Source organism: Fukomys damarensis, unplaced genomic scaffold, assembly GCF_012274545.1.
Source record: "Fukomys damarensis isolate Sample0158 unplaced genomic scaffold, DMR_v1.0_HiC HiC_scaffold_12, whole genome shotgun sequence".
Classification (NCBI taxonomy): Eukaryota; Metazoa; Chordata; class Mammalia; order Rodentia; family Bathyergidae; genus Fukomys; species Fukomys damarensis.
In genome coordinates, this window is record NW_022900924.1 from 20,040,272 (window position 1) to 20,063,755 (window position 23,484).

At 48.2% G+C, this 23,484-nt stretch overlaps 1 protein-coding gene across 1 annotated transcript in view; it reads left to right on the forward strand.

The window, feature by feature from the left end:
* LOC104848381 (transmembrane protein 132B) overlaps window positions 1–23,484 on the forward strand; it is a 267,981-nt gene that overhangs the window by 213,123 nt on the left and 31,374 nt on the right. The window contains exon 5 of the mRNA XM_010604288.3: window positions 10,519–10,662. Coding sequence (XP_010602590.1) covers window positions 10,519–10,662 — 144 coding nt within the window. The remainder of the gene's footprint in view (window positions 1–10,518; window positions 10,663–23,484) is intronic.

Genomic DNA, 23,484 nt, shown 5'->3' on the forward strand with positions numbered 1-23,484 from the left:
AGGGGGCCCCTCCGAAGGCCTGGACACCAGCGGGACCCTCCACTGCGAGGCACTGCTCAAGACACCGGCATGTTCGCAGTAACTACACAAGAGGGTATATTCACATTTAAATAAAGTTATCATTATGGGCTCGGGTCTCAGTAGCGCCGAATTTCCTCAGTGGCTCCATCAACCCATGTTTGCGATTTTAATTGAGTGGATGTCATCTGCTTGCTAGTCCTGTGGCAACCGGAAGTTGTTAAATTTTAATTTACCTCAAGCTGAATGAGACGTTTTTTCAGACAACAAAGAAACATTCTTAACACGTTACAGCAGTAATTAAAGGAGTGCTAATAGGTAAAGGGAAGAATTAGACAAAACACACATAATTATCACTCAGCCTTACAGCTCACCTGTGTAGAAAGACCCACCGGAAGTGGCGGAGGCAGCTGGAGTGAGAGCACTGGGCAGGACCGGAAGTAGATCCCGCGCGCGCACTTTGCCTCTCTCAGCCTCTTACACATCCTCTCTGTCGCTCTTTGTGTGCCCCCCAGCTTCAGCATTCTCTTTCTCTGTACCTAGCTCTGTTCAGGCTGGTGTGTTTTCTTTGTCCTCCAGCTCGCATTGTCTGTGTTCTGCGTGAGCTGCATACCTGTCTCTGTCAGTCTCCCTCTCCCCACCCTCACTGCGCAGGGCCCTGGCCTCTTCCTCCTCTGCTCTTCCCTCTAGCGGGTAACGAGGGCTCCTTCCCCCTTGCAGTGCGTGAAAGACACCCGATCTCTTTAGCCTCTTCAGGTGGCGCCTGGGACGCTGCGAGCGAATGGAGTATCATAGTTTCACTTTGCCTGTTTTTTTCTATCAAATATAGAGATGGAGCCTTGGATGGAATTCACTCCATTTTCCATACTTTTTGTTTTTAAATTTTTAAATTCATGTTTGCAGCATACACTATTTACATGCTTTGTGCATTTTGTGCATGGACATAACACCTTAATCCTTCTGGATCCCTTCCCCCCTCACCCCGCCTCCATATCTTGGCCCCCTTCCCTTCTGAGATAGATCTGTATCCCTCCTTCCTATTCCCTGAGGCACCAACAGGTGACTCCAGTGTCAGTTGTCTCCTTGACCGTGAGATTCCCTCCAAGTGCTCTGGAGCCTGGGGAGGAGCATGTGCTTTGGAGTTGGGCAGACGACCAGGTAGGCGATCTTCATCCGTCACTTCCTCTGAGTCTTAGTTTCCTTTTAAAATGGTGTCACGATGGCACCTTCTCTGGGTTCCTCTTTGGTTGTCCCTTTTGTCTGTGTCCCTCTGGGCTGCTTTGCTTGTATCTATCACCTGCCTCCCCGGTGCCCATTTGTGTCTCCAGGATCTACCAGGCTGTCCCCCATCACTTAGTGATATCATGATGATTTGTTTCTTTCAAAGGCACCTTCTGATCCTTGGGAAGCTGATATGGCTGGACTTTGGGGAAGAGAGTGTTACTGCTTCAGGGTCAGCTAGGGTGCTGGTGGCCCTGGCCAGGGCTCTTGACTCTTAGTTCAGGGTCCACTATGTAGACCTGTCCTTCCCTCCTTGCTTTTAGGAATAGAGCCCTCCAGGGAAGGGTACAGAATCTGTTGTCCAAGCCTAGGTGAGAGTGAGACATCTGAGCAGCTGAGGACACCTGCCCCTCTGGTGTTACTTTGTTTTATTTTGCTTTTTTTTGGTACTGGGGATCAAACTTGGGCCCTTGTGCTTGTGAGGCAGGCAGCAACACCACTGAGCCAACTCCCCGGCCCGTGGGGTGTTAACTTTGGACAGTGTAGTCCCTGTAGGTTGTCTTCCTCCTGAGACTCGAGCAGGGGCATAGGAACCTTCAGAGCTCTTTGGGTTAAGACTTCTCTGGGGGGCGAGTAAGAGACCCAGCAGGACTGGTGTAATCACGGAGTGGAGTTCTGTATAAGAGCATGGTGTGTCCTGGAATCCGGTGGCAAGGAAGGGGCAGGATGTGAGGGATGACCTGGAACTAGCCTTGGAGCTCTGTGCAGTTTCTGATCTACGTCTCACCTCCACCTCTCTCTGCCTGCCACTCTGTCGGCAGAAAACGCTCAGCCATTGCTTCTTAGATCATGTATCTTCCTATCTGGAATGAAGTCAACAGGGGCTGGAGTTTCTTAATCCCCTTTTATTTTTTAAAAGGCAAGCACAGGATGGGCGTGGGTTATTCATATCTGAACCAATCAGTGGTGACGGGTAGTGGGCAAGCTCATGTTGCAGAAGATGGCGGCCTGGCACCTTGTCACCATTGCCATGGTGATGGAGGGGAGGAGGGAAGTTTAGAGCGAATGGTCTTCACATCACTGCTAGATGGCTTAACCCACTCTTAGCATTTCAGATCTTGCTGTGCCCAGGCAGTGTGGGAGGGAATGGGGAAAAAAGGGAGAAATGTCCTGGGTCGGTGGAGTCCACAGTGTCAGGCTTTAAATGGCTCAGTTCCCACTTCCTGAAACTCTGCACCTGTTTGCACCTGCTGTGCTGACAGCCAGCTTCCCCGCTGGTCTGGAGGGCATCGTTACCACCTCATACTCTTGGCCCTGGGGGAAGAGCTCAGCCTGAGCGCTGGAGGCTGGAGGAAGCCCCCTGTCCCTGCAGCAGCTGATGGAGCCATCACAACAGCTCTTCACCAGAGCTGCATCTTGACTCTCTGAGTGCCGTGCTATTTGAAATAACTCAGTGTTATTCAAAACTTATAAAAAGCTGGATTTTGAAGCCTCTTACCACTTTGTGGATAATGAATTATCAGTCTAAAAATAGCCATCAAGTGTCAGGAAGGGAGCTTGGCTGGTTTTGGAGTTATGTAATGCACAACAGTGAGATTAAAAATCATTATTTAAATTGGCATCCACATTCTCGCCTGCCCCTGAGTGAAGCATTTACATCTGTCCTGCGGCTTTGAAAACAAGAAGCCAAAATAGCTGAGAGCAGAATGTTGTCAGAACTGGAAACTCACTCCGAGGTGACATTCTTGTATTAGAGTCTAGGGTGCTGGCTGTGAACCTGTGGCTCCCAGGGCTTCTATCCTGCGTCTGAAGGAAGTGGTGGTCAAGCCCCGGCACTGTGATGCTGGCCTCAGCGGCTGGAGGGGAGGCCACGCAATGGCTTGACTCGGGCTTTGAGGCTACCGGGCTGATTCTCCTAAAAATTAAGATTCATATCTATCTAACATCTTCTTAAAGGTTTTAAAAGTGGGGGTCTCTCCAAACATATCTTTGATCCTCAGGGCTTCTTTTTTGAGTCAGGCAGAGGGAGGGACAACGAAGAACGGTGCACTGGTGCAGAGCTGGGACCAACTGGGCTCCCTCCCTCCGGTGACAAAGTGCCTCTGTCCCCAGGCTGCCTCGGTTGCTAAGCAGCAGTGTGATTCAGGCCAAATTATCAAACCTTTTCAGCCTCCACTCCCTCCCTCATGGAATGGAGCCAGGAACCCTCCGCAGTACACAGCGATGTTGAGGCTGGAAGAGGACAGCACGAGGCTGGTGGCACTGGTCGGGTTCTTCCCGCTTCCCAGGCCCGCTCCGAGAGCCCGGAGGTCTCGGCTGCGCATGCTCACCATCCACGTTCGCCGTTGCAAGGGCAACAAGTGTGCGTCAGGCGACTGCGTGCCTTGACCTTGTCTCCCAGTGTTTAAGAAGATTGACATTTAATTCTCTGTAGTTATAGCCTTTGTCTTTCTGCGTTTAGCTATCCCTGTCATTTACTGTTTTGAATTTATCTGCAATCCGAATAAATGCATTCCAGATTCCTCCTCTCAGCACAGGCACGTGACCCATCGATCCATCCACTGATCAGATGCAGTGCTGGGGGTGGAGCCTGGGCAGGCTCCGCCTCTCGGCCACAGCCCCCTGCTTGTTGTCATTTGGGGCAGCGTCCCACTGAGCTGTCTCTGAGGATGTGTGGCCCTTCTGCGGCCGGCTGCTGAGTATCTGGGAGTGCAGGTGTGCGCGATGTTATTATAATAAAACATTACAGAGTAAGTTACACACACACACACACACACACACAAGGGCCCGTCGTAGATACTTCACTGTGAATTTTGAGAACTCTTACATAATAACTAGAGTGAAATTCCAAATCTGGAAATTAATGTATATACAAAGAATTATCCTCAGGATTTATTTAAATTTCATCTAGTGTCCCACTAATGGCCACGATAGCAAAAAAGAAAATGGTTTTTCAGTTTGAGGTTATGGTCCAGATCACATGTATTTTGTCTTTTATTTTTTTGGAGCACCATGAATTGAACCCAAAGCTTTTGTACTGGGCTATATTCCTTCCCTTTCCCTCCCTCCCTCTTTCCCTCTCTCTTTTTCTCTTCCTCCCTCCCCGCTTTCTTTCAACAGGATCTTGCTAAGTTGCCTAGGCTGGGTTTAATCTTGTGATCCTCCTGCCTCAGCCTCCCAGATTGCTTCCAGGCATGTGTCAGTCTTTGTGCCTAGCCATGACCCAGTCTTTATCAGACAGTGACAAACTTGCAGTGTACAGACCAGTGACTTTGTATCGTGCCTTGTAGTGTGGATTTGTCTGTGTGGACTCATCACCGAGTTCACATGTGATGTGTGTACTTGCAGGGACACAATGTGTTTATCCCATGACCTGTGATGCTGTCTGCAGCCCCTTGGATAATCTGTGTTGCCTGTTTGGGCACCATAACATTACTGTTTTGTATTTTTGAAATTAATACATCTGTTACACAGAGATACTTTGACACTATACAAACATCCCACTCCTTGTCATACTTTCAGTTGGGAGTAGAATCCAGTAATGATCCTTGCCTGAACCGATTACAGTAAGAAATGGTGGTGCCAGGTGGTGCTATTCTAATTTCGTCATTCCTTGTACATTTGTTGGCTGGAACTCTACCCAAAGACAAGGCTTCCTTTCTCTCCTGTTTATTTATAGCTCTATGGACTCAGATGCTTATTTTATTCATAACTGGCTGCCTTGATTATTTACTGCGATGGTGACTTGCCCCAGGCCAGCAGCGGGCACCTGTAATGCCGCCAACTGTGTCCATTGACATTTTTTGAGCACTTTGCTACATTCTGGTGCTACTGCTATTTTAGGTTTATGATCTTGTGCTTTCTTTGCCTCATCGTATAAATAGACATTGTCCCGAGGAGCTCTGGTCTCTTTGTGAAGAACGGTATTTAGAAATAAAAGCTGAGCTCTGGATGCGTTGTTAGGGGGGTGGTGCGCTGTGTATCTAAAGCCCTCTCAGTGGACTACCGTCAGGGGAATCTCCACAGATGCACACTGGCACCGTGTCGTGTCTCCCCTGTCCCATGAGTTCTCACTGGCGCTTCTGTCTCTGGCTGCCGGTCAGAGTTGCCTCTAACCCTTTATCCTCTCTGTTTTTCTAGCACTGAGAGCCCTTAGCTCTCAGTACCCAACATGCTGCTTGCTCAACCCTAGAGTGCTAAAGTGGCTTGGAAATGCTAACCCGTATCACTGCAGAAAACAAACCTAACTAGATTCAACATGTGTTTACAGTTATTTTATCTTTACTCTGAATGTATATAGTCAAAATAATATTCCAGAAGTTCTTGCAGCTACCATATTTTAATAGCTTAAAGCAGTGCAGGCTTGTTCTTGGTCACACTGCATGTGACACAGATTGGGGGCGGCTGTGCTCTGCACTGTTCTTACCCAGGGTGACAGAGCAGCGCCATCACTGTGACAGAGAAGGGAAGCCCTGGGTGCTCTGTCTGAGGGAGCACATCCTTCTGCCTCTGGATCTGCCTGTTCTGGGCATTTCCTACAACTGGAGCCATATAGAACGTGTCCTTTGGGTCTGGCTTCTCTCAGTAGGCATGTTTTCAAGGTTTGCCCATGTTGTAGCATGTCCCAATCCATTGCTTGTGACTCAGTAATATTCCTTGGACCGTTAGCTCGGTGAGCTGCTGGTGATCACACGGAGGTTTCCTTAGGCTCCTGGAACCTGCCTTAGCTTTCACAGAGCCTCAAGCTCAGCCACAGGCCAGAGCTTCAGGGCTTCTCTCATTCTTCCTGGGGGTGAGTGCACCTCTGGGTGCACGCAGGAATGTGTTCCTGTCTTTCAAAGCCCCACTGCTACCTTGGTCCCCACTTTTTCCTTTTAAACCTTTTAAGTTGGCATCCACTGCCTGAGACAGGTGGGAAGTGAAACTGTTATGGATGAGTGAGTTGGAACGATAGAGATGCACCACCCTCGGCCTGCCAGATTTGAGCCCTTCATTGTAGTCGGCGGCCAAGGGTGGCTAGTGCCCAGAAAGTTTCCTCAGCAATGGGAAGCAGTTTGATTTCCCCTTGTAGGGGCTGGGGATTTAGCTCAGTGGTGCCACTGCCTGCCTTGCAAGAGTAAGGTCCTGAATTTGATCCCTGGTACCAAAAACAAGCTCTGATTTCTCCTTTTAAATCATACTTGCAGTTGGGGAGGGCTCAGGGGAGCGCATGCAGAGTCTTAAAGAAGCAGAGCCATGGCAGGTTAGTGGGGGGCACAAGGAGGTTTCACCCACACTAGGTGAGCTGTAAAACATCCTGCACCTGCAGCAAGTTTACTGCCAAGCAGGATGTGGGGGTTTTGGGTGCTTTGTTCAAGCCAAAATGGCATTGAGGCACAAGATGGAGTCGGGCTGGTTATCACAAAATGTTGGTCCAGAGCTGCCTTTTGACAGGCATCTCTAGGGGAAAGGCTGTCCACGGAGGGTGAGCCCAGGGTCCAGTCAGGTATCTTGTGGGGGACAACCAGGAGTCCAGTTTCCACGGTTACCTGGGACCGAGGCTTGGGAAGACCTGTCTCCCCCACGGCTGGCTTTTGACCTGAAGTCAAGGTGTCATTTTCAAAGCTCCCTCAGAGCTGGGAGTCAGGGAGTGGAGTGGGTCAGGTTAAAATGCCAGGGTTCTCTGTCTTTTTTAAAACCAGGATTCAGTTGTATTTCTCGGATGAGTGTTCTCCCAGTTGCACAAGCAGTTGTTTATTTCTAGCATCCTGAAAAAGTTGATTTTGATGTCATTTGCCTGTCTCTCTATGGCTCTCACAGAGCAGAGACTTTCCTGGTGACCTTCCTCTGAGATCTTCATCGATGGCATTGTGTTGTGCAGTGTTTGCGGAAACAGGCCTCTGCAGAGGATTATAAATGTGCTTTCAAGGCATTAAACCCAGTGCTTCCACAGATAGGAGCCAAGAAGACTCACCTTTTGACAGGTGATGAGGTTTTAGCAATCCCTGACACCGGGGGTGATTCCCATGCAGTGTTCCCCATGGTCACTGCTTTCTCAGAGTGCTAAGGTGTGTGCTAGGACTGCTGATGGATACTAGGGAAGAAAAATGCAAAACCTGCAACCACTCATGAGGAGGAAGAGAAAGAAAACATGGTTGTAGACTTACTCATAACAAGGCATAGGCTTGGGTGAGGTATGGTATGCTGTTAGAAAAATTAAAGTCACCTCCCTTGAAACTCACTCTGGGAAACATGTTATCACACCTTTTTGAAGGCTGTGAACTTCTGCAGGGTAGAGAATAATACTATTTTCTCCTTTCCTGCTGCCTCCTGTAGGCTGGGCTCGTGATAAATAGGAAGTAGGGAGAAGTTCAAATACTCCCCCAACTGACAAATTCCATTGTTTTAAACATATTTTCATGCGTTTGCTAATTGGTTTCTTTTATACTACTGTTGTTGAAAAAAGATTTGTGTTATAGTCTCTTTCCTTTCTGTAAGTCTCTTTTCGGTTTATGTCTTCTACTCTACTTTGACGATAACGATACACAGGGTAGTCGCTATTGTTACTGTTTTATTTGATTGTGAACTTTTATTTTTTCATAAAATAATAAAAAAAGAATTTCACTTGTGAATGATAAAAAATCAATTTAAAAGGACTTTAGAAAAATAGCTTATTTTGTACATTTGAATTTCCAAAGATAACAAACTTGAGGTGTAGCTGGATTCAGGAACCCATAATTATTTCCCAGGAATCTGTCTCTGTCCTGCTTTTGTCTCTGGTTTTCTCTGTTTGACTTTGCTCGAAGGCAGCTTTGTGATCGAGGGCTGGAATACTTTGGTGGACTGTTTTGGGGTTGTGTGCTCTCTGGGAAGCCTGACTGGGTGGCCTGAGATCTTTCACTCACTGTGTGAAGGAGGAGATGCCCAAGAGGACAGCGAAATGTTGCCATTGGAAAGAGGGCAGGGAGGGTGCCAAACAGGCGTGACTCATGTCTGGGACGGTTCACAGAAAGCGTCTGTGTTAACCTTTCCAGGTGCATCGTGGAGCTGAATTTAGGAATCTGCTCTGGAACCGTGGCAGCCTCTGTTTTTCGTGCACCTTGTGGTGATTCCCACTTGCACACCATTATCCCCGTTGAGGGAGTTCTCATCCCAGCGTTCACAGCGTTTCCTGTCCTTACGGCGATAGCTGTGCCTGTACTCTCCATCTCTCCAGTGGAGTGGCATGCTCATGAGCTGTGTCTTCATTCTTTTGGAATTATCTCCCCAGGATTCATCCGGAGGAGAACACATTCATGAAAACAGAAAATACTAATTTTCCACCTTCCTTAGATTGGGTTGTCCTTGTTCCCACAGAGCACTGATGTTGACTCAATGGAAAGTTGATATTTTCTCTTAAAAAGTAGCTGTTCTTTGCAGGCTTACTAGCACTAAAAAGTGAATTATCTATAAGATGGTAATAGTACCAATTGCTACCTCGGGAAGTTGTTAAGAGAATGAATAATTATATGTGAAAACACTTAGAACGCTGCGTGTCTCACAGTAGTGGTCTTAGCTGCCGTCATCTTCATGGTCATCGAGGCTGGCCCTGTCTCATCCCTGTCCCAAGTGTGGAATGGAATGGGCAGTGGATTTAAGAACAGGACTGTGGGCCCTCCCCAGGGCCAGCAGAAGCGGGGACGCTGGGAGGTGCATGGGAGGCTGGGGGAGTCCCATGGTGGGGCTGCATTGCCTGGGGTCCCCAGCTTCTTGGGTTGGCTCTTTGTCTCCAGGCAGGTGTGGAAGTAGCTTCTCCAGCAGACCCGGGCAGAGGCCCTTGGACTCATTCACTGAGCGGATGTGTCAGGCACCACCTTCCCGGCTGTGCTCCTGTCCGGATAGCATGTGCCCTGAGATCTGTGCACAGACTGACCCAGTAAATACCACAGTGGCCAGAATGAGCCTCATTACCCATTTCCCAGATCAGGTGGCCACACGCAGGGGAAGTAACTTGCAGCAGACATTGTTGATGGATGGAAAAGCTTGATGAACGGAGCTAGAGAAGAAAGCAGGATGGTGAGGAGACGGGCCGGGGTCAGACCACTCCATGTCAAGAGAGTTTGGATGCCGTGCACACCCAGGTTTATAGCAACGCAATTCTTGGAAGCGGCCTGTGTGTCCATCAGCAGTTGAATGGATAAGGAAAGTGTGGTATTTGTTTACATGGAGCACTGCTGTGACATAAAGAAAGAAAAATTTAAGTCATTTGTGGGAAAGTGGTGGGAAAGTGCACCTTGAGACCACAATTTTAAATGAAATGTCAGGCACACAAGCTTCAGTATAGCATGGTTGCTTTCATATGAGAAACCCAAAGTACAAAAAAAGAGCCAATCAAAGATAGATAACAGGAAGTAGGGAGCCAGATCTTTTGCAAATGGGAGCCAGACCAGGAGAAAGGAGGGGAAGGGGACGTAAAAAGAATGAAGCTATGTTAAGTCCTTGTACCAAGCCCACGAGGAATGTAATCATTCTGAACTGCAAATGTGCACTAATAAAAATAAAAAGAGTGGTAGGGTATCTCCAAAGAGTGTGAGTCTAGGAGAGGAGGAGTGTGACTTTGATGGCCTTGACTTGGACACAGGGAGGCAGCTGGGGCCCTTGTCACCCCCCGCATGAGAGATGTCACTTAGTGGGGAAGTTCACAGACTGAGGTTGGCTCTGAGACAGACCTTAGAGAGCCCCAAGGGGTCGTCAAAGGAGGACAGAGACACACATGGGAGGAAGTCTGTGGGGGTGGGGAGAGGGCGAGGGGCTCCTGTGTCAGCGCAGGTGTGCAGAAGTGTGTAATGGTCATTGGACTCATTCTTCTCTCCTCTCCGTGCTGTTGTCTTTCTTGATTTGGAACCAGAAGGAAGTCTGTGGTCCTGGGGTTATTAGGCTCTGAAAAATAGGCAGTTACTTCCCAAATGAACCTTAACCCAAGACATGGAAAATACTGAAAAGCACACTTGTGCTAGGTAGGAAAGGTCTGTGAGATGGCGGAAGTGGGGTGGGAGAGAAGGAGAGGGAGGTGGAGGCCGGGGAGCTGGTCCCAGCCCGGCCCCTGCGGACCAATAAGAGGGTCCAGCGGTCAGGCTCGATGATCTCCACCTGGCCCGGAGCCTCATCCTGCTGCCCAGAGTCTCCCGGTCTGTGTGGGCCTCCAGGCAGCTGTTTGGGTCACAGAAGGAGGCCCGAGGCAGCAGGCCACCCTCCATACCCCTCCGTGCTTCTCACTTGGCTTGGGAGTGTGCTGACCTTCACCCTTTCTCTCCTGCTCAGGACACTGAAGTTTTGAACACGGCCATTCTCACCGGAAAGCCTGTGACCGTCCCTGTCAAGGTCGTCGGGGTTCAGGAGGACGGCTCTGTGGTCCACGTGGTGGAGGCTGTGGAGTGCAGGTCGGCTGACGAAGACGTGGTGAAGGTAGGAGGAGGCTTTCTCTGTGGATCTCCGGGGCCACCTGGCCTTCGGTGGCTCCTGCCTTTGTCTCCAGCATCTTGTTCTGTCCCAGTGTCCTGTGTTCCAGAGGGTGGGAAGACAGAATGACCTCCCCAGGGCAGTGCAGCAGAGCTCCGCTGGCTGGGAGAGGAGGCTGCAGCAGGCTGGGGCCCTCAGGCCCCGGGCCATTCACTCCCCTCTCTCTCCTCCTTCCTGCCTTTCCTTCTCTCCATTACCTTCTTGCGTAGTCTCTGCCCCTCTCTTTTCCTTTCTGAGAAAGGGAATTACTAGGCAGAATTTTAAAAGTAGTCGAAGGAAAAGTGTGAACTCTCAAAAGGGAAGTGATGTGTTATAGTCTGGGGCTGAGAATATTTATGCATTTTTGGTAGTGGAAATCTGTGGAATTTGTGAATCTCTAGAAAGCTTGGGCTTGGTTTATAGAAGAGCAATGGCCCACCAGTAGGGAATAGCTCATTGTGCAGGTGAAGGCCCATTTAAAGGAGAAAGGTATGCACGCGGGCGCGTGTGTGTATACACATGTTATGAGTGATCTATTTTCCAAAACATTTTTTGAAACCTTTGCATCCGTTTCTCTATCTTAAGGTCACATTTCTGTCCTTTATTTTATCAACTGAGCTAATTATTTATGGATTTAAGCATCTTTAAGGTTTTGGGCTGATGGGTCTGGAGGAAGAGAGGCGAGAACAAGCCGAGAGAGTGCAGGCGTGGCTAACCTTGGGGAGCTTTGATTGGAGTCCTCATGAAGGTACAATTTTTAAATTATAATATTCCTCAGCCCCTTCCTACCCAGGGTGATATTTTTCTAACGTTAATGATCCACGTGCCATCCCAATCTTTGCCAGCTGTCTATGCCCAATGATGCTATTAACTAAATATATTTTCTTCAAACGCCTTGCTTTTTTGAGCAGCTGGTTGGCTCAGCTGGTGAGAGTGGGTGCTAATAAATATCTCCCTCTTTCAAGCTTAAAAACTAATTTAGCCTCATTATCAGAGAAATCTATGAGCTTGATATACTAAATTTTTGTTAATATTCATTAAAATAAATTACTATTAAAATGAGAAAAAGAGCGCCTCATGTACCACCTCATTCATTCAATTTGGATCTAACCAGAGGGTTCCAGCTCATAGGTGGGGAGATTTGGCCATGGGACATTTCTGCAGGATTCTTCACCCTAATTAGCTGTATTTCTGACTCCAAGTTCTGCCAAGAACCAGTCTGTTTTTAGTTTCTCAGGCTCTTTGTGGGGTCCTGCTGGAATGACCAAATTTAGTGTTTCTGCCTATTGCTTTTCTTAGTCCATTGGTTGCCATTTGCTTTTGCAGCCGCCACTTCAGGAGACAGGACAAATTTTCAGAATTATCCTCCTTAAGTTACTCATGTTGTAGGAAACACAGTGACACTGAGTTCTATTCTCCCTCTCATCCCTCCCGTTTAGAGGTAAATGAAACTTTGCCGCAGTCCCAAGAACTTTCCCTCATGTGGAAAAGACTTTAGGGGTTTTCCTGTGGTAGCAGAGGCCTGATGGGTTGATTTCTTCTTAGTGTGACCTACCGAAGGCCATATCTCACTCCAGAGACAGTTAATAAAGAAGAAATGATGTATTGGGGAGGTATAATTTAAAAAATGCCAAACCTAGGCACCTCCAGTTTGGCATAGCTCTGTTTCCTGGGCATGGAATATTAATTTCCTGTAGAGGAAGAAGGACCAGCTTAAACCCCATGGACACAGCCCTGCCCTGGGCTCCTGCAATCCTTGTATTCTGTGAACAGGTTGGATTACACAAATACAAGTCCCTAAATAGTCAGAGTTTAGGAATATCTGAGTCAAGTTAAAAGAGATTTACTGGTCACACTCCCATCCCTGGGACAAAATACCCGCCGACCCTGTATCTTAAAGGAGGAGTGGTTTGCTTTGCCTCATGGTTTCAGAGGGTTCCATCCATGGTCGGCTGGCTCCAAGGCAGAGATGGCCTGGCAGGAGGGCCTGTTGGAGGAAAATTGCTTACCTCATCCCAGCCAGGAAGCAGAGAGGGAAGGGAGGGACCAAGGACAGGAAGTCACCCTTCTAGGTCATGGCCCCACGACTCACCTCCAGCCAAGCCCAACTCCTTACAGCTCATTGAGCTATTGAACTTAGCAGTGGAGGGATACACTGGAGAGCGTGGCACTCCCATGATCCAAGCGTGTTCCACACGTATGCGGCTTCAGAGGACGTTTTAAATCTGAACCATCACAGAGATCATTTGCACAGATGAAAAGCATTGGTCAAGCACCACCTCTGGCAGCACATGCTTTTCATCGTCCCCTTGTCACTCTGGAAAGGAGACACTGTGGGTGGCAGATGGGGATGGTGTCTGGTGCTCACGCCGTAGTGAATGCAACCTACTGACTCTGCAGCTCCTAAACTTTTACTCCCCTCCTGAGAGCCCCTGTGGAGCTCCACAGGGTGGAATCTTCCGTCTCCCACCCTGGAGAATTCTTAATTCTTCCCTAGAAAGGAAGCTCCGAGTTCATGGCTCTACTGCGCAGAAATGTACTAACAATGCCCTTTGTGCATCCCGGGTGCACGGTATTTTGGAAGGTGACAGTTTTTTGGCCAGCTGTCACCGTTGTGGCTTCACGGAGGAGGAGTATTCTTCGGCAATGACCCTGCACCGTCCGGAGCAGTAGGGCACGGTGTGCAGACCACCTCCTCTCCTGTGCGAGGGAGGGATGCCTGTCATGTCATGTCATGCTCGCTCTGATGTTTTTCTGATCTTAGATCCCAGAGCAAAGTGAGCTGTTTCTTGTGCTCGGATATAAACAAAAGCAACCAGGGCCGATATACTGCACTCAGTCATCGGATGTGGGAATTCTCTATCTTTATAAACCATTAAAAAAACCCAGTGGGAAAATGGACTGTGTTCCGCCAGAGAATGTCCAGGGGCGGGCCAAGGGTTCTTGAATCAAATCACAGGTGAAGCAGGAGGTGCGAGGCTGGAGGCTGGCGGTGCCGGGAGGAGGCACCGCGGTGGGTGAAGTGGGGACACAGCGGCGCTTTTTGTGTCTCTCAAGAGCCATTGTGTGGAGGACAGAGTAGACCTGTGCCTTTTATGTTTCAAAAGTGGAGTTAAAAGCGACCCTTTTTAGTTCAGTGGGAAGGAAAGGACGACAGGGACGGCGACCTCTTTGGTTCAGCGCTCAGAGAGGCGCCGCGGATGAGAACCATGAGTCCGCCTCCCTCACTGTCAGCCGTGGGTCGGCTGCTCGGCTCTGAGCCCAGATTCCTCGGCTATAAATGACTCAGTGGAAGGGGCCTTCAGCAGAGGCTGGTTCCCGTGCCCCTGCGGAAGAAGGAACTGGAAATAATCATGCTAATCCTAAAAGCCCTGTAGAGAGGACTGGGCATGGAGACGTTCCAAATATAGTTGATTAAAAAAAAAATGTTTTCCTTGCATTTGGGCAGTGGGAAAATTTCCTGGGACAGAAAAGAAGGTATTAGTATTAAAGTAAATATTAGAAGTCCTGATGAGCTAGATTAGCGAGTAGCTGCCTGGTTTCCTTCTCTTTTATGTCTCCTGGTGGAAGTCTGGTCTCCGGCAGTCCAGTTACAGAGCACACACGGAGTTGAACCACTGTTTGTTACAGGCGTGTGTGGTAAGGTCCAGCGTGGCGGTTACGGAAAGAGAGCGCTTATCTAAAGGAAGCCACCTGGCCTGCGCCACGCCAGTGATTTGTTGAGGTATCTGCACACTTGTACCTTTATCCACCTGCATCTCCACATCCATCCTGCAGGCCTCCACTACCTTCCTGACTTCTTTCCTCCCGGTCCTAAGCGGAGTGTCTGGAATACAGCAAATATCTGCTGCCTAGGCAAATGAGAGAATCAATAAATGGGCAGAGTCCCGGCCACGGGAGCAGATACTGCGCCTACGCACCTGTCCCACGCTGTCCGAACACCTCGGAGTTTTTGGGCGCTGGGAGGCTTCGGGCAGACGTGAAGATGCTCTGTGTCACAGGGACTTGGCATTGGGTGAGGACGTGGGCCTGATCCTGGGACCCTGCCGCGCCACCTCTGTTCTCACCGGATGTTTCATTCCCTGTGCCAGTTACTTTTCTCCCGTTGCTGAGACAAATACCCGACACCCCGAGTTAGGAGGGAAGAGGTTTATTTGACTCACAGTTCGTGGGGGTTCAGTCCGTAGTCGGCTGGCTTCAAGGCTGGGATGGCTAATGGGCCTCGCAGAGGAGAAACAACATGGCACGCATAAGGCGGCAAAGGCAATCAGAGAGCTTCGCTGCGCCTTTCCGCTCTTCTGTCCCATCCAGGATACCGGGATCAGGTGGCGCTAAACTCATTGTAGTGGTTTAGTAATCACAGGACCTTAACCCAGCATCACACGCTCCAGATTCAGCCACCTCTGACCGAAGGAGGCTTTGGGGGGACATCCAGACCCAAAGCATGACATTCCCTGAAGGCTCCCCTTCATGTGGAGGGCAGGGTGTGGGGAGCTGTGGGAGCTGTGCAGGGGGAAAGCATGTGAATTCTGTCCCTGAGAAGTTTGCACAGCTGGTGCATATTAAGAGGTAACATTGGCTGAACATTTGTTACGTGCCAGAAACCATCATATCCAGGGCCTGAGTAGTATGGACCCAGTGAAGGCAGCTAATTCCACTGCTTCAGGCTTGTCAGGGGAGCTGGCACTAGCAGGGAAGAGCTGGACTCTCTGAGGTCCCGTAGGGCACTGTGGAATGTGTGTAGGGTTCACACAGTGGAGCATCATTCCACAGTGGGCTCTCTGGGAATTCGCTTTTATCCACATCACTCGGAAGTTGTGAGTATTAGTCTCTTTTGGCTGCTGTAACAAATTATTACAAACCTAGCAGCTGAAACGCCCATTCCTTATAGTTCTGGGGGTGAGAAATCTAAGAGGTGGGCAGGACTGTGTCCCTTCTGGGGCCCCTGGGCGACTCCGCTCTTTGCCCTTTGTAGATCCTGGGTGCTGTCTGTGTTGCTGGGCTCCTCCCATCCTCCGCCTCCAGAGCCTGCAGCATTGTGTCTTCATTTCTCTCCCTTCTGACCTTGATTCTGTCGTCATGCCTGCTTTTCTGATTCTGGCCCTGCTGCCCCTGTTATGATTGAATGGGGCCCATGCAGAGTCCTTGATGACACCATTAATTCCCGCTTTGCCACACCCAGAGCTGCTGGATCAAGTCACACAATGGGCAATAGGAATAGGAATATTTTCCTAAAGTCCTGGAGGCCAAACGTCTGAAGTAAAGGTTTGGTGAGGGCCCCGTGTCCCCCAGAGGCTCTAGGGAAGGGCCCTGCCCTGCTCCTCCAGCTCCAGGTGGGTCCTGGCCCCTGGCTTCGCTGTGCCACTCCAACCTCTGCCTCCTGTCCTGGTTTGATCTTTGTCTCCCCGTGGCCTGCCTGTCTCACAAGGACACTTGTCGCTGGATTTAGGGGCCACCCTCACTCAGCACGATCTTTTCTGGAGATCCTTAAAATTACATCTGCACTCCACCTTTTTCTAGACAGGATCACACTCACAGGTCCTGGGGCTAGGCCTTGGGGGCCACAGTTCAACCACTGTGCTACGGAAGGCAGGATATACACGGGTTCCCAGGGTCAGGATGGAGTTGGATTCCCTGGCGAGGGATCCTTGCACGGTCTACCACAGGGTGCATTTTGTTTTTCTTTGCTACATGTCTTTAAAGATCTTCAGAGGAAGGAAGAAAAACGCAATTTCCATATTGTAATTATGATTGAATCTTCATGTATCTGTGTTTCGAAGCAACAGGTTCATGCATTTGTACATTTGCTGTTGTGTTATGTGTGGGTGAATCGTGGCTTCCAGAACCACAGAAGCCAGTCCCGTATCAGCAGCAGGGGATGGACGCTCAGGGCAGAGGAGGGGATGTGAATTCATGCCAATCTGGAAGCTGGTGTCCTCCAACTTAGGGTCAGAATAATGACGTTTCCAGCCTTCCTGGATTAGCTGGGCTCTCGATAATGAGGATGCCACTGGGCTGGTAAAGGGGCATTAGCACCCTAACCCTACCCCAGGGAATGCTCTTGATCTTGTTTCCAAGTTGCCATGGGAGGGTTAAAGCAGTGGCTGCCAGGAAAAATACACATTTCCCCTGCTTGTTGAGCAGTGCTGGAGATGTGGTCCCCGGAGAAAGCCTTGTGGGAAACCCTAGGGAATCTGCATTTCCAGATTAGTACGAAGCACTGGCCTCCTGAAGGGTGAGGGGGGGGGGTGAGGCCCAGAGAGGACACTTGGGCTGATGTCACCCAGCGGGTATGGTTTCCGGCAGAGCTGAGCTGAGTCCCTGCATCAGCGAGCGTTGCTGTTGGGTTGTTGTAAGAAAGAGAAACCCAAAGCCATCCACCACCTCCGACTAAAGCTGATGTTACTTGGAAGAACACAGGAAAATTCAAAAGAGATTTAAAGCTCTTTCTTTCTCCTTTAACAATATTTCACAAAAATTCCTGCAAAAACCCACTGTTGCTCTGTTTCTGGGCATAAATTTCCTTCCTTTACCCATTGCCAGAAGCTGACAGCTAAGAATAAGTTGTCAGGCAGTTTGGATGTCATTGCCTAGTTCTGTCCTTCTTTATGCTGGTAATTTGGACTTTTATTGTTGCATTCTGATTGGAGATGTGTCATATACTTCCTGGTGGCCAGGGATAGACACTGCTGTCTTCTCAACCTTTTGTTCCTGTCAGCTTCATTACGATGCCAATATTAATTAGATCATTTGTTCATTTCTGTCTTTGGCATCTCTAATTAAGAACTAATGTTCTGGAATTGTTTCTGCGTAATTCAGGGGAATCTTGGAATGAGCCAGCACGAAGCTGCGTACCTCCTAGCCGCCCCTGCCTAGGAAACTGCCCCTGCCTCTCTGTCCTTCCCCTCCCCAGAGCTTCCTACCTGCTTCGGCCCATGGCTGGGGACTGTGTTAGAGATCTGGGGCTGCAGCTTTGCCTGGGATTTCAGGCCTGGTCCTGTGGCCCTTAGCGTTTGTGTCTCTTGGGGACCTACGAGGTGGGATTGTAAGGTTCGGTGAATGTTTAAAACATTCATTACAGTAAAAGACACGTTGCTGTGAATCCCCCTCATATCCCCTCCCTCACTCTGAAAACACTTTTCCCATGGCTCTTGCCCCTTTCCTGCAGCAGTTCTGGAAGTCCCCTTTCCTTTGTGTTGTTAGTTGCACTCTTGTGACTGCCTTGATGGCCTGAATGGATCCTAAACGTTGACCTTTCATGGTCCTTTCGACTTTGTGGAAGAGCCAGAAGTCAAGCAGCGCCAGATCCTGTGAACCAGGTGGTTGAGGACAGAGCATCATGGCTTTAGGAGCTGCCTTTCTGTTGGCTGGCACTCGACAGCAGCATTCGCCATGTTTTTGGTCACACCTCTCAGAGACTCACGAGAGAGGACGTCCAGAACTGCTTCAAAGGGTGGCAAGAATGGTGGGATCAGTGTGTTGAAAGTGAGCGGGAGGATATCAGTGACAGCGTGTGAACATTCACCGAGTGTCTCGGTATCCCACGTTGAGGAGGAGGAAAGGGAACCTTGTGGATGCCTTTGTGCTTGGTTCCCCACTGAGCCTCCTGCCAGACAGCTTGGGAGGTGCCGAGAATGTGTTGTCTGCATGCTGCCGTTCCCTGGCTTCCTGAAGAAACTCACCAGAGTTTAGGAATGAAGCAGGTCCCGGAGCGTAAGATCTAGTTATAGAGGGTGCGCTGAGATTGCTGTCACTCGCCGCCACTGTCCCTGCTAACAGCTTCAGCGTGTGGTGAGCAGCATGTGTTTCAGTTGACGGACTGATGTGTTCTGATGGTTCCTCGGGTGTGAAGTTGGCACCAAAATCAAGGCAGTGAGCATCGCTTTGACCTCAGATCTTTCTTCATGCCTTTTCTGTTCTCCCTCCCCACTCATCCCCAGGCAACCACTTGTTTGCTCTTTGTCCCTGAAGATTAACTTTCATTTTCTAGAGTTTATATAAATTGAATAACAAAACATGCTTACGATATTTGTCTCTGTCTTGTTGGGTCTATTTATTTTTATTTTTTTTGGTGTTTTGAGACAGCGACACACCATGTAGTTCAGGCTGACCTTGAACTCATTATGTAGCTCAGGCTGGCCTCGAACTTGTGATGATCCTCCTGCCTCAGCCTCCTGAGTGCTGGGATTACAGGTATGTACCACCATGCCCAGCTTGTCTTATTTGGTCTAGCTTCATTCACCCAGAATTTAATTTGAGATTCCTTCTTGTTATTATGTATCTCACTTGCCCATCCCTTTTTAATACTGAGTAGTATTCTGTTGTATAAATACACCACAGTTTGTAATTTCATTGATGGGCTATTTTGTTCCTAAATTTTCAGCTATTGTAAGTAGTGCTGCTAAGCACATGTATCTAAGCCTTGAGACATTCATTTCTCTAGGAACAGAAAAGTTGTACCATGTAGTTAAGTCATGTTTAACTTTTTAAGAAACTGTCTAACTGTCTCCTAAAGTGAGTGCACCATATTATATACCATCAGTGTGAGTGCCCCATTACCTCCCATCTTTGCCAACACTTGGTAGTATCCATCTTGTTCATTTTGACCATTCTGTTAGATTTCTAAAGATGGGCCATTTTGGTTTTCTGTTGCAATTCCCCAGTCATCATTGACATCAGCATCTTTCCATGTTCCCTTTGACTTCCACAGGTCTTCGGTGAAATGTCTGTTCAAATCTTTTGCCCATTTTGAAATGAAAAAAAATTATGATGGAATTTTGAGAGTGCTTTCTACTTATACTCTAAATACAAGTCCTTTATCAGGTATAATATAAAATACTTTATTCTAGACTTTGGTTTTTCATCGATGCCCTAATATGGTCATTTTGTTTTGCTTTGGTTTTTGAGACAGTGGTCTCATTATGGCCTTGACTTCACTGTGAAGCCCAGGTTGAGCTTGAACTTGGAATCCTCCTGCCTCAGCCTCATCCTCCTGAATGCTGAGATTACCCATATGCACTGCCATGCCTAGTTCCAAATAGGATCTTTTTAAGAGCATACATTTTTTTCATGTTGAAGAGGCCCAACTTCTTCGTTTTTTTCTCTTATGGATTATTTATACTTTTGCTGTTGAATCTAAGAAATAGTTTGCAGGGGCCAGGGATTTAGCTCAGTGGTTCCGCCGCTTGCCTTGTAAGTGCAAGGTCCTGAGGTCCATCCCTGGTACCCCCTGCAAAAGAAAGAAATAATTTGCCTAGTCCAAGTTCACAAATGCCTTCTCATATAATTTCTCCCAAAACTTTTACAGCTTTAGCTCTTACATTTAGGTCTTTGGCCCATTTCTGAGTGAATTTTTATGTATGTGAGGTAAGGTCTAAATTCACATGCTTAGCATGTGGCTGTCCAGTGTCCCAGAGCCAACAGTGACCATTCTTTCTCTGGTAAGATTTTGGGCATGCTTATTATCTGTAAAGAGACACAGTTTTATTTCAGTCTCTCCAATCTGTATGGCTTTTATTTCATAGTCCTGCTTAATTTCTCTGGCTAGAATCTCCACTGGAAAATCTCTAATACATGCTAGAGGGAAGCAGTGTGGATAGACTTACTTGTCTTGTCCTTGGTCTTGGGAGAAGGCATTTGCTTTTCTCCATTGGTATTTTATTTTGTGCATGTCTTTTATCAGGAATTTCCTTTATATTCCTAGTTTAATGAATGTTTCAGTCATGGATTTGTCAGTTTTTTTTATGTTGGGATGATCATATTTTTTTTTTGTCTTTTGTTCTATTGATAGCCATTTCTGCACAAAAAAAGAAAGGTTTAGAATATTCTTCAGCTCTCTGTGTTTGATAATCTTGAGAGAACATCATTCTGGACCTCCTGCTTTGGGTTCTAATTTTTAAATCTAATCTTGTAAATTGAATTTTTGCTCGATGGTTGCTCAATTCAAAGTTGCAGCAGAAGAGCTTTGTCTTAGGTGCAAAGCATGGTGGTTTGCAGTTCTGTTACATTTTTCTTGGGTATTTTATTACGTTAGATGCTATCTTGAATGGTCTCCCCTGTTGCGATCTCAGCACATAGATCCTTTACCTTTTGTGTCTTACGGATTCAGAGAAAATCGTGGGAATATGGTGGGAGGAGGCTTCATGCAGAAGTTATTAATCATGAGCCAGGCTCAGCAGTGGGCTTTGTGGGGTACTGGACATCTGGGGACAGGTAGACTAACCAGGGCAGGAGACTTGATTTGACCTTGTACTTTCTGATGAGGATTCAGCCCACTTGACACTGAGCTTGATTTTAACAGCAGAAGCCCTTGATGTTTTAAAGAAGTTACTTAAAGGGGCGTGCAGAAATTGGTTCTCTAAGTGTGTCCTTCATGGCCAAGCAAACCTTGAATATAAAAGTGCTTTTTTCTAGCACAGCACAGAGTGAGGTTTGATAGATGGGGCACCTCTCCTTTCCGTGGTGCCTTTATGGGCTGAGGCTGAGTTGAAGTCTTTGTTATGCAACAGCAGCCGCAAGTCTTTCCTTCTGATGTTACCGGGAGTGACAGATGTTCTCTCCGGGGGCAGCAGCCGGTCCAGTTGTTGCCATCCAGCTCCAGCACCTCCCATGGTGCCTGGTGAGCTCTAGGTTCTCAGCTAAAACAGAGGCAGCACAGACTCAGTGTGGATCCATCCTCCCTTGGACTCAGTGTCTTCTTGCTCACTTTCCCACATGCATACTCCAGGCGTCGGCTACTGCAGGGCTTTGCTTCGACGCCAGGGACACTGTGCCATGCATGTTGGTTCCTTGGTCTGCTCAGCTCTTTCCCTTAAACTGGCAGCTCTGTGATGGGGCAAGGATCTTGTCCACTTTTCTCATCAGATTGTCCTGGTCTCCTGGCACCATGCCTAGGACCGAGCACCCAGATACCACCCTGTGGCAGAGTTTCTTGGTGCTGAAAGATGATGCCGCTGCTCGTGGAAGGGGAGGAGACTTTGAGGTCCAGGGGCTGTGGGTTCTCGGGGAATCTGCCTTTCAGAATGAGCTCCAGAAGCTGCCTTTGTGTGTGATAAGAGCTGGTAGTTGCTGGGTGCCCCAGTTCAGGCTGTCCTCAAAGTCTCTGGAGACCCAGTTGCTAGAGTGCATGTGATACAGACCAGTGAACTGCACAGGGTCGATAACAACCAGCCCCTGAACCTCTGAGTTCAACTCAGCTCTGCAGAGTCCAGGGCTGCACTCCCTCCCGCTTCTTGGAAGGTCCCCAAATTGACTTATTTCAAGCATCCCCTGAGAGGTCAGGAATATTATGTTCCATGGATAAGAATGTTTTCTCTTAAATATCGCCAGTGTCTACAGAGAAATTCACTTGCATTAGGAACTAATGAATGGAAAAGGGAGAAGAGCTAGAACTCCCTCTCCAGCCATGTGCCTTGTGCCCACAGGGACGGGATGGGCAGAGATGAGCGGTTCTGAGACTCACACTTTCCCTAGGTGCTCAGGGAGTCGGAGCAGCGGATCGGTGCTTTATTGATGTAGATTGCTAGACTGATCTGGACTGCAGACGTGGACTCTGCCTTGTGCAGCTGGTGGAAATAGAAATTCTGTCTCAGTTGAAAACAGTAGGGTGAGGCTCCTCGGGGGGGGGGTAGACAGAGTGGATTGCAGGCTTCGTTAAATGAATGTGGGCTTCTCTTTTCGATTCTGTTGTCAAGAGTGATACGCTTTCAGCAGTAAAAGATTGTTTCTATTCACACATTAAAATTTATTCATTCTTTTATTACATTTTCTCAATTGCTCTCAGATTTATTTGCTCTAGTGTCTGGGTTTTGTTGTTGTTGTTAGTATAATGAAGGACTTGAGGCTGAGTAACTTCATAAAGAAATGAAGTCTGTTTGGACTCATGGTTCTGGAGGATCCCAGGTGGTGATAACCTTCAGGCTGGCAGAGTTCTGAGGTTGCACAGGGCATCATCACCTGGCTAGAGGCAAAGGCATGTGTGTGTCCTCTGCTGTCTCCTTCTTCTTGCAAAGCCATCAGCCTCCAACCACAGCCTTGTCTCATCCTGATCACCTCCCACAGGCCACACCTCTGAGCATCACAGTGGGGTAGATTTCTACCCTGTTAATGTCCCACAGTGGCAGTCACTTTTCGACACACACACATACACATACCCTTGGGAGATACACTGAAACTGTGTCTAAGCTGCAGAATATTAAGAGTTTACTTAAAATGCTAAGAGAAAGTCTCAGATGTCTAAGCACTTTTTCTAAATTGTCCACTCCTCCTGCACTGTTGGGTCAGCTTTGTAGAGCCCCTCCCCATCATGCGCCATGTTTATTTCCACTTGGAAAATCCAGCGAATCTTCATAAAATACAAAAGCCTCGGCCCCAAGTGATTGCCCCGATGAAGTCATCTTTTGGAACTTTGGGTTTTTGAGCACTTCCCACTCTCAAGATTTCTCGCCATGTCACTCCCTAGGGTATGTGTGTTCCTGAAAACAGAGAGATAAATAAACATATCAGTGACTTCCTGGCATCCTTTGTGTCTAACAGTGATCAGATATTTGGGTCATGATCTTTTTTTCTAGTTATGAGCACAGTTGTAGGCAGAGTCCTGGATGGCCATGTACCAAGACACCACGTGTCTGAAGGCCACACACAGTAGGCCAGGTTCCCATGTGCCTTCCCTCAGGAGACAGAACACACTGAGGAGCCCACAGGATTGTCAGGCTTTTCTCTGATTCCAAAGCTTGCACTGTGGCTCTGGCCAAGCCCAGGACTAAAAGTATTTTGGCTTCATCAATACCA